The 10,407-nt window shown below is 51.5% G+C and overlaps 1 protein-coding gene across 3 annotated transcripts; it reads right to left on the minus strand.

Moving 5' to 3' along the window:
- Positions 1 to 219: 219 nt before the first annotated feature.
- Positions 220 to 8,098, minus strand: ATP5MC2 (ATP synthase membrane subunit c locus 2). 3 transcript variants are annotated; one of them, XM_038577821.1, is made up of 5 exons: positions 8,007 to 8,098; positions 4,715 to 4,784; positions 2,806 to 2,883; positions 2,061 to 2,254; positions 220 to 492 (listed from the first exon to the last, which is right to left on the minus strand). In XM_038577821.1, exons 1-5 carry the CDS (start codon positions 8,081 to 8,083, stop codon positions 378 to 380), a joined length of 534 nt encoding a protein of 177 aa, XP_038433749.1. In that variant the 5' UTR covers positions 8,084 to 8,098; the 3' UTR covers positions 220 to 377. The 3 variants fall into 3 exon arrangements, with proteins under 3 accessions (XP_038433749.1, XP_038433750.1, XP_038433751.1); XM_038577822.1 differs by lacking the exon at positions 8,007 to 8,098 and adding an exon at positions 7,945 to 7,994; XM_038577823.1 differs by lacking the exon at positions 8,007 to 8,098 and adding an exon at positions 6,944 to 7,004.
- Between the last annotated feature and the right edge of the window lie 2,309 nt (positions 8,099 to 10,407).

A 10,407-nucleotide genomic window follows, 5' to 3' on the forward strand; every position in this document is an offset into this window, starting at 1 on the left:
TTTCCACTGACCCAATCCTCCAAGATAACAGGCCATCCCAGGTGAAAATTATTAAAAAGGACTGCTAATCTGAATAAAGCCTTCCTGACATAGAATGAAGAACAAGTGAGCCCAGACTCATGCAGAGTTTAGAATTGTCACCACCCACCAGGCCTTATACTCTCACCAAGGCACTCAGCCAACTGCGGAGAACAAATATACACAGGAGACACAAGAAAGATCTTATTAATACAGTATTTATTTGTCTTTCCTCTGTCAAACCCTGAGCCAACCACTTTCCCCAGGCTGCCTGGGGAGGTATAGGAAAAGGAACATACAGGGCATACAGGGCAGACAAGACATGGGAGAAAGACCTATGGGAGGTGGAGACGACTCCTTCACATGGCGAAGAGGATGAGAAAGGCCACCATCAGGCAAAAAAGCCCCATGGCCTCCGAGAGGGCAAAGCCCAGAATGGCGTAGGAGAAGAGCTGTTGCTTCAGAGAGGGATTCCTGGGAGAAGGGGAGGAGAAAAGACTGAATTTCTAGTCCACACAAAGAAAAAGACAAACATCAAAGGCAGGCTCAGGGAAAACTCATCTCCATCTCCTCAAGCTCATCTTATGTAATGAGTCTCTCAGAGTGACACCATCATGCCCCCAATTTTTGCCTGATACATCAAGGGCTTACAGACTGAATGATGGGAGTGGAAAATACAAAATTCTGTAACATGGCCCAAGTACAAACATTACCTTCTCTAGTGGATTACCCGTATCATAACTTAAGACCTCTGGGCCTGGAAATTTAACTATCCAGGGCCCAACCATAATGGAAGAGGTATCCAGAGTGGCAGAGTCTATCAGAGTAGTGTTTTGAAACTTTAAGTAGCAGAACCTCAAAATACAAAATGTATAAAAATCAAACTACAATGGTAAAAAAGTGCGGGATTTTAAAGACTTGTTTGACTGGTCTCCCCTTCATTCTTTAAGATGGTCTCTGGGCATATTTCAAAACCCTAGGGCTTTATGGAATACAACCAGAAAAAACCCATTCTAGAGAACAAGGGAATTAGAGGGACAGACTATTTTCTTTCATTTCAAAATAGTCAAAGATTTTGGGCTTTAAGAAGCTACAAATGGTCTGTGGGGTTTAGAAACAAAATGGGATAAAAGACTCCCAACTTTGGAAGTCAATGTATCATTCTATTTCCCTTAGTCTGTCCCCTCTGGAAGCCTTGATGGATAAGGCAAAGAACACCAGCTTCTAACAGAACTGTGGACACAGAAGCAGGCAGGCTAGTTTCATATAAATCCTAACAAATAAACCTATTTTCTCAAAGGCATTAAGAGAACTAGCAGGTCTCAAGAGGATTAATTTAGTTCTAACAGTGAGTTGCCCAGAGCTGGTGGAGACCAAATAGTCCCAAGTGTCAGGAAGCTGTGGGGTTGGCTGCAAAGGCAGTTTTCCCAGGAGTGATGGGGAATTCCCAGGGATGGGGAAAAGCAGCAACAAAACCACTATGCTGACTTGAGGCTCTAGACCAGTGGCAGCAAACTTTCTCTGTAAAGAGCCAGACAGTAAATATTGTAGCTGTTGTGGGTCACACACAGTCTGTTGCCCCCCCCCCCACCCCCATTTTCATGACACTTTAAAGATGTAAAACCCATTCTTAGCTCAGCTGTACGAAAACCAAGTGGTGGCCCAGATATGGCCCTCCCACCTTGTTTTGCTGACTTTCCAAAGCTTTTCAAAGGAATTTTCCAATATGGTAGCCACTAGTCACATGTGACTACCTAACCATATTCTAAGCACACAAAATTTAAACTTTATGTACTTTTAGTTAATTAAAAATTTATTTATTTTTAAGTAATCTCTACACCCAACGTGGCACTGGAACTCATGAACCTGAGAGTCACATGCCCTACTGACTGAGCCAGCCAGAAGCCCCTACTTAATTAAAATTTAAATTCAAATAACCACATGTGGCTACTGTATAAGATAGTGTAGAGCTCAAGATCCCTAGATATTTCTGCCTAGATCTTTGGAAATATATCTGAGAGCCAATGGAGGGCCCATCTTACCTGGCATAACCAATGATGAGGCTCCCAAACACAGTCCCAATTCCAGCCCCAGAGCCAGCCACCCCTACAGTGGCAGCCCCAGCCCCAATGAACTTGGCTGCCGTGTCAATGTCCCTTGAAATGGCGCTGGTTTGGAAGCTGCGGCTAGGAATAAGTGAGGTCAGGGGATGTGGGGCTGTCAAGCTGCTGAGGCTCTGTGAAGACACAGGTAGAAGGTAAAGATTTTTAAAAATCTCTTTTTGCTTCGGTAATTTTTGTACCATTTAAGCCTTCTGTGTTATCACATTCCATGCCTTTTCCCCCAAACAGAAAAACTTTTAACTCCCTGGAAAATCCCATAAAATGTTGCCAAGAACTTTTTGATACAAGGTGGGTATCAAATACCTTCAAGATTCAGGTATGGTCTAGAAGTTTAAGACTGAAGCCCTTGCCAGTTGTTGGTGCCCTGAAATCATCATCTATCTGCATGGGACCAAATACCACCAGCCAAAGTCAGTAAACTAGGTCAGGTAATGGTAGTTATCAGCAGCACACACGGGCATGTGCTGCCAGTGGCAAATGTTGGAACACTAGATCATATGTAGTATGGGCCGTCCTCCTATCTTCACCTAAACCAATGGCCTTGATCCTTCACTAACTTTTGTCTGTGATGACTGTCCTCAGCACTCCCCCTACTGGTGCTGCCAGGCAGCCCTCTTCACCCTTCACCCCCAAACCACAGGCCCAATTCCACCTCATAAGGTACCTTATCTGTCAGTGTCTCTGGTGGTTTTAGCACCACTGCAGACAGTGATCGGCTCAACAGCTGAGAGGTGCTCCGGACCTAAGGGGAATGACACAAAGGCAAGAGGGTCAAGAAAGGCAGTGGAGGAGTTTTAGAACCATCCCAAGTTGTCACATGGATGCCCCATTCGTTCTCTTGAACTTAAATCAGAATCTTGGATCAGGGCAGCCCGGGTGGCTCAGTGGTTTAGCGCCACCTTCAGCCCATGGCCTGATCCTGGTGACTCAGGATCGAGTCCCACTTCAGGCTCCCTGAATGGAGCCTGCTTCTCCCTCTACCTCTGTCTCTGCCTCTCTGTGTCTCTTTCATGAATAAATAAATAAAATCTTAAAAAAAAAAAAAATCTTGGATCATTCTTTTACTTTAGCAAATTTTAGATTCAAGAACTACACTAGTTCTCTTACTTTCCAGGCTTCTCCTTTGGTTTAAGGGAAGAAATCTACTTCCTTTCAGGCCACAAAGTATTACCCTCTCACTATATCCTTTCACAGGCCTTGAGAATGGGAAGAAAACCAAGCCTCAGAAGCAATTGCTTCACTTAGTAAGAGAGATATATTGGTAATGGCCAGCCTGTAAGAGGAAAGCCAATGATTGGAGGAGCATCTTTTCCTAAACACATCCTTCAGGAAAACATGCAAAATGATCCATGCTCAAAATCCACTCCATCCTGTAGCCTTTTCTAACCCCCAGCAAAAGCAGACAACATAGTGGTTACCAGCCAGGGTTCTAGTCAGATACATCTAGAATTTTTTTTTAAAGATTTTTAAACTTATTTATTAATGATATATATGGGGGGGGGGGGAGGCAGAGACACAGGTAGAGGGAGAAGCAGGCACCATGCAGGGAGCCCAACGTGGGACTCAATCCCAGGTCTCTAGGATCAGGCCCTGGGCTGAAGGCGGCGCTAAACCGCTGAGCCACCAGGGCTGCCCAAGATAGATCTAGATTCTAATCTTAGCTCTATTTCAGCTGTGTAATCTCAGGACAAGTCACTTAAATCTTTCTAAACCTGCTTTCTCATCTATTAAATTGGCATACAATAATCCAGGGTTGATGTGAGAAGTGAATGAAATTATATACACAAAATGGTACACTCAGTGGCAGGCATAATAAGTATTCCACCAACGGTATCCAGGAATAGCACCACCCTTTTCCACTCACGGATGTATGAATCAGTTATCTCCATCAACAAATAATCTGTAATTTCTGGGGCACCTGGGTGGCACAGTAAGTTATATGCCCGACTCAGTTTTAGCTCAGGTCATGATGTCAGGATTGTGAGATCGAGCCCTGCATCAGGCTCCACACTCAGAGCTGAGATTCTCTCTCCCTTTTCCTTTGCCCCTCCCACTTGTAACTCTCTCTTCCTCCCTCTAAAATAAATAATACATCTTAGAAAAAAAAATCTTTTTTCCATGCTGCTGCTTCTGAATCAAATATTTTTCCAATGTGTATTTACAGGTGTTTCAACCACCCCAATTTAACCTCCCAGAGGGAACTCTGGGCGGTGGCTCTCGAACACTCAGGGCAAGATCCTGTACACAGTGTATACTCAGTTCAAGTTAGGCTATCTACTTCATGTTTACCATTTCTAGATGGGTTCTAGTTTATAGAACAGAGAGTCAGGATACAAATAACCTGATCTTAGTCTAGATTCTCCTTTACACTCTTCTTCTAATATGGTTGGATGAAAAGAACCAACAGCTTCCAAGGGATCTGAGACAGGGAGTATCTGGTAAGCATTCACTCTCTGCTGTCAGGCTAACACAGCAAAGGACCTTCCACCAGCTCAGCTGTGAAGACAGTCCTATGGCAAGGAGAGATGAGATGGCCCTCCTGAAAAATTCTTCCAAAAAAGGCAGGTACTCACCAAGAAGGGGGTGGAGACGAACTTTGCACAGGCGTACATTTTCAGGGGATGAGGGGCTGTAGCAGGAGAGCTGGAATTACAGAAGCAGCATTGTAAACATTGTCCTTGTTCACCAAAGGACATCCTTATTAGCAGAAAAGGTGCTCTGGAAAAGTTAAATGGCCCTGAGAGCAGAGTGAATGACCTCAAGTCATCAGCAGAGATGGAATTAAAACCAAGTCAAGACTCCCTCCACAGCTGCCTTTCAAGATTTCCTTGTCATCAAGTGACTCCCCCTGTCTGAACAAGTAGCCACCTGGTCTCAACTTTAAGACCTGTCACTCAGTTCCATAGCTCAGGAGTTGGTGTTGTCAGAGGAAGTTCCTGTGTCCTCTAAATTTTCTTCAGTCTCTATTCAAAAGGAACTCTTCTCAAGATTTCATTGTCTGGGACTGAAACAGCTGCCCTTTAAAGACTCTTGGGACATATTTGTTGAAGGCCAAGACCCTGGAAGGATCTCCAACAATCTTTTACTGAATTACCTAAAACTTACTGGATTCCTCAAACACTTCATTTTCCTACCTTAATTAACAGGGGCAGATCAATGAGGAATCCGCCCATTAGTCTAACTATGACTGTTAAAGTATTCATTTTCACATTCACACTAAGAAGCATTCAATTTTGTACGTTCAAGATCTAAAACAATGCTAATACCTGTAGGTGCCCTAAGTTGGTAGAAATATTTGAGACACTTGTTGAGTTAAAGACCTACAAAAATGATTTCTCCAAGTGAGACATCCACCTGAACTACTTACCTGAGGAAAGGGACAGTGTATTCAAAATGTGTATTCAAAAAATTTTGCATATTTGGGTCCCACTTTAGACGTTCTCGGTCAAGATCTCTGGGTATAAGGCCCAAGTATCCTATACTTCAAACAAGCTTCTCAAGTGATCCTTAGGTACACTGAGAGCACTTTTTTTTTTTTTTTTTTAAAGATTTTACTTATTTATTCATGAGAGATACAGAGACAGGGAAAGGGAGAAGCAGGCTCCCTGCAGGGAGCCCAATGCGGGGACTTGACCCAGGACTCCAGGATCATGCCCTGAGCCAAAGGCAGATGCTCAACCACTGAGCCCCCCAGGCATCCTGAGAGCATGGTCTTTAAACCAGTCTCCTAATGATCGTACTCATAGAGCCAGGAATCTTCTCACACTTAAAATGCTTCCTAGCGGCACCCGAGAGCCTTTGACTCAGATCGTGATCACAGGGTCCTGGAATAGAGCCCTGCATCGGGTTCCCTGCTCAGTGGGGAGTTTGCTTCTCCCTTTACCTCTGTGCTCTCTCTCAATAAATAAAATATCAAAAAAAAGTTAATGCTTCCTAATATGAAATACTCAAGGATTACTTAAGCCTGTTAACTAACACTTCCTTAAATGAGTTGTAATCAAGATTTTCCAAGGCTACCCTTGAATCCAGCATCAGTCACTTTCGGATTAATCGATGCCTTCAATTCTTGTCCTGTCTCCAGGTGCTCATATATAACTCTAACCCAATTTTGCTGCAGACTATAAAGGTTTTCTTTGGTCAAAATCAGAAAATTTCCTTAAAGCTTAAAAAAAAAAAAAAAAAACGTGGACAGGGAGAGGGGCATCTGGGTGACTCAGTAACTGAGTGCTCCACTATTGGTTTCAGTTCAGGTCACTGGCTCAGGGTCCTGGGATTGAGCCCCACAAAGGGCTCTGCACTCAGGCTGGAGTCTGCCTGAACTTCTCTTCCTCCCCCCCCCCCCCCCCCCCCCCGTCCCTCCTCCCTAAAATAAATAAGTCTTAAAAAATAAAATAAAATAAAAAAGGACTAGACATCTGGCTGGCTGTCAACAGGACATATGACTCCCAGGTTGTGAGTTCAAGACCCAACTTGGGCATAGAGTTTACTTAGAATGTGATAAGTAGGCTGCCCGGGTGGCTCAGCGGTTTAGCGCTGCCTTCAGCTCAGCTCAGGTTGTGATCTTGGGAGTCCCGGGATGGAGTCCTGCATTGGGCTCCCTGCGTGGAGCCTGTGTGTCTCTCATGAATAAATAAAATCTTAAAAAAAAAAAAAAAAAAACCGTAATACATAAGTAAATAAACAGTTTCCCCCCAAGGCAAATTAAACCTCAGTTATTTGCAAAACATATTTCTGCGGGGGGGGGGGGGGGGGGAGGGGGAGTAAATTAAGCAACAGGTTAACAAGTTCAAGGCGGTACTGACGTGTACAAGCCCGCAACATGGGATCCCTGAGTGGCTCAGTGGTTTAGCACCGCCTTCGGCCTAGGGCGTGACGGGGGGGGGGGTCCCGAGATCGAGTCCCACGTCGGGATCCCTGCATGGAGCCTGCTTCTCTGTGCCTCTTTCACGAATAAATAAAAAAATAAAAAATAAAAAATAAAAAATAAAAAAAAAAATAAAATAAAATAAAATAAAATAAGCCCGCAACAAAGGGTGCCACTACAGGAGGCTGCACGAGGTGCAGACGGCTCCCCTGGCCACCTAACCAGGGCGGGCCTGCACCTGCCAGCCTACGCCACTGCGGACCAGGTGAGGGGCAGTCACGTCGCTAGGGAGCTGCTGACTGAACCACTAGCCGTTCGTTCCCTCAAACCTCTCCGTGTGGAGAGCGGGGTCTGGGGAGCGTCAGCGGCCCCTGACAGGAGAGCCGGCGGGCGAGGACCGGCCCACGCGGCCCCGCGCCTCCCCGGGGCCTGCTCCTCAGACAGAACCCCGCCGGCAGCCCACTTCCGGTCCTGGCGGCCGCGCCGGGGGAGGGCTGCGGGTGTAGCCCCCGGCCGCCTCCTGCGCCACGGCCTGCGTGGGAGCGGGTTTCGGCTGCCGTCCCACCACGTCCACGTGGGCTTACAACAGGAGACACCGGCCACCCCCACGGCTTGGGGCAGCAGAGGCGCAGGAGTCGGAGGGACGAGAAGGGGAAGCGGAGGCCGGCGGGGCCTGGCGTTTGTGGCAACGCCCGGTGGGCAAGAGTGAGGAAAGCGCCTCCGTGAGGGCCGAGTGGCCAGGGGGACCGAGTCGCCAGCTCCACGGCGCTCCTCCCGCCCCCCCCCCTCCCCACGAGGCTCCCAAGATGGCGGCAGCCCCGCGCGGCTGGAGGTCACCGGCACGCGGCGGGGGCGGCCCGAGGGCGCGGGAGCAGCGGGACGAGGGCGGGCGGGAGGCCCCGGGTGGGAGCGCGCAAGGAAGGCCCGCACAGGACTCACGCGACGTGGGCGTCCCGCGCGCGTGCGCGGCGCATCGCGGGCGCGAGGGCACAAGGCCTTACCTGCTCCCAGAGCGGAGACGACCGAGAGGGGCGGGGGTGGTGGTGGGCGGGAAGAGCCAAAGGAAGGCTCGGCGCATGCGCGGCCTGGACCAACGAGTCGCCCTACGAGGGCTAGAGTGACCGCGACGTTGGGGGTCGGCCCGGGCGCCACAGCGCCGCCTGCCAGCTGTGCGTCGGGGCCCGGCCAGTCGCTCCACCTGGTGTTGGAGACGGGGAACTGCAGGCGGAGCGGGCCCCGTGCAGAAAAGAGCTCAGCTCGGCCCGGAAAACCCGAAAACCCGAAAGCCCATCCGTAACGTGGCCTGCGGTTTTGGTCGGCCCAGCGTTTGGGGTCTCGGACGCGTGTCCCCGGTCCCAGCATGTGCAGTCGCGTTGCCAAGCCTCCCTCCCCTCCACACACACAAATACCAGAATCCAGTGCTAAGTAACAGACATCGAGTTTGGGGTTCGGGGGCTCAAAATGTAGCAGAAGGAAAATGAAGTCACGGGACTCCTGCCTTCTGTGGCCCAGGAGCCCCGACCTTATGGATGGGAAGCCCGTGCAATGGGCGAGTAAAGCCGCAGGTCTTTATTGCCCTCTCCCTCTTATTCTAGTGATGAGCCAAGAGGAAACGGGCCTCGCGGACCAGAAGGTAGGGGCTCCCGGGGGCCATGACTCCAGCGCCCGGACGCTGCGCGACCGTCGAGGAGCGGCGGGCACCAGCCTCCGCAGGGCATCGGAGGTCCCTGCAGGGCGGGCGCCATCTGCGGGCGTGGACATGAGCGGCCCTCGCGCCCTTTGGCTCTTCCCTGCCCCCCCCCGGGGGGGGGGCGCTCCCGGCCTCACCCCTGCTCCGGGCCTCCTGGTCTCCCCGGGAGGGAGGGGGGCGGCAGGGCCTAGCGCCTCGGCTCCTGCCCCAAGCCCGGCCATCGGGCGTCGGGCTTGAACGCAGCGCGAGAAGGACGGGGAAAGCTCGCCAAACCCCCATAAAAAATAAAAAATAAAAAGAGAGCCGCGGCTGTAAATAAAGCCAAATCCGCCACCCTCCGAGGGGCCGTTTGTCCTCCCCTCCTTGGCCCGGTCCTTCCCGCCGCCCCCTCCCGGCTCCCGGCCCCGCGGCGCCCCGGCCCCGAGCTCCTCCATTTAATCGGATTTGGGAGAAGGGGAGGATAAATCACGGCAGCAGCTTTACGGTCCCGGAGGAGAGGCGAGCCGCAGCCAGGCACACCCCGGCCGGCGATAAAAAGCGGCGCTGAAAGCCCGCGGAGCAATTTCCCGGGACCCCGAGCGACGCCATTACAGGAATGTAATTTTGCCCGGATGAGGCCCCGAGTTTAATTATCCTCGCGGAGGAATTTCAATGCGGCCAATCCATCTTGCAGGCGGGCGGCAGAGGGATTTATATGGGCCCGTTATTTCACACCGATCCTCCATCTGCATTTTTATGGCCCTGAGCTCCTGGAGGAGGGGGAGGCGCGGGGAGGCACCGGGCGCGGGCGCGGGCGGAGGCCGGGCCTCCCCGCGTCCACGCCGCCCGCTCGGGCAGGATTCTCACCCGTTTCCCCGAAACTCCCACACCGCCCCCGGCCCCAGGGCTAGACTCGGAGCGGGGGGGAGGGGGGAGGTGAAGAGGGGAGCTGGGATCGTAGGGAACCCATCAACAGGTATTCACCCGGCGGCCAGGGGCGCTGCAGGGAGGTCCCCGCCCCCCGCCCCACCCCCACCCCCACCCCACCCCCGAGCCCGCAGCTTCAGGAGCCGCCACCCAAGGGTCGTGGCAGCCGATGGCCCGACAGTTCAGACCACCCCCCCCCCCCCAGGATTGGAAGAAGGGGCCCGCGAGGACGCTGGGGGCTACAGGCTGCAGTGCTGACCCCCCCTCGGTGCTGGGCTCCGGATCCACGCCCGACTTGCCGTGACCTTGGGCGAGCGGCTGACCCTCCTGAATCCCTGTCCGCCTGGCAAGCGGGGGGGGGGGGCGTCAGAGGGCTTCCCCACCCCCCACCCCCCTCCCCCTCCCAGCGAGGGCGCAGGTTACAGGCCCCGGAGCTCTTAACAAGGTGCTTGGAGCTCAGTACGAGTGCAGTAAGTGCTAGTAACACCAACACCAGTTCTTGGTATTGTTGTTATCATCGTTGGAGCCGGAAGCATTGCGGTTCGATTCTGCACTGCTCCCTGGGGAGACTCGATTGCAAGATCCCTGCAGGGTCGTCTCCCGAGACTCAACGATCACGTACTGCACTTTTTTCACCCTCATCAATCATGCAAAACAAGTCCTTTGGTCGGTGGATGGAGAGACGGGTGGGGAGGACGGCGACCCGGGGAGGCCTAGGGCTGCCAGGCCCGAAGTCAGAAATTAAATCAGTAGGGGGGCGGCGAGGCTGCGGGCAGGGGCTGCGGTACGTGGGACGGGGCGAATTT

The sequence above is a fragment of the Canis lupus genome, chromosome 27 (genome assembly GCF_011100685.1).
Source record: "Canis lupus familiaris isolate Mischka breed German Shepherd chromosome 27, alternate assembly UU_Cfam_GSD_1.0, whole genome shotgun sequence".
Taxonomy (NCBI): Eukaryota; Metazoa; Chordata; class Mammalia; order Carnivora; family Canidae; genus Canis; species Canis lupus.

What these genes read in the sequence shown, in the direction of transcription:
- ATP5MC2 (XM_038577821.1), bottom strand. Translation starts at nt 8,083, where the DNA reads ATGCGCCGAGCCTTCCTTTGGCTCTTCCCGCCCACCACCACCCCCGCC. An exon ending in CGTCTCCGCTCTGGGAGCAG is followed by an intron (nt 4,785 to 8,006) that starts GTAAGGCCTTGT and finishes CTGTAATTCCAG; the next exon opens with CTCTCCTGCTACAGCCCCTC. An exon ending in CAGAGACACTGACAGATAAG is followed by an intron (nt 2,255 to 2,805) that starts GTACCTTATGAG and finishes GTGTCTTCACAG; the next exon opens with AGCCTCAGCAGCTTGACAGC.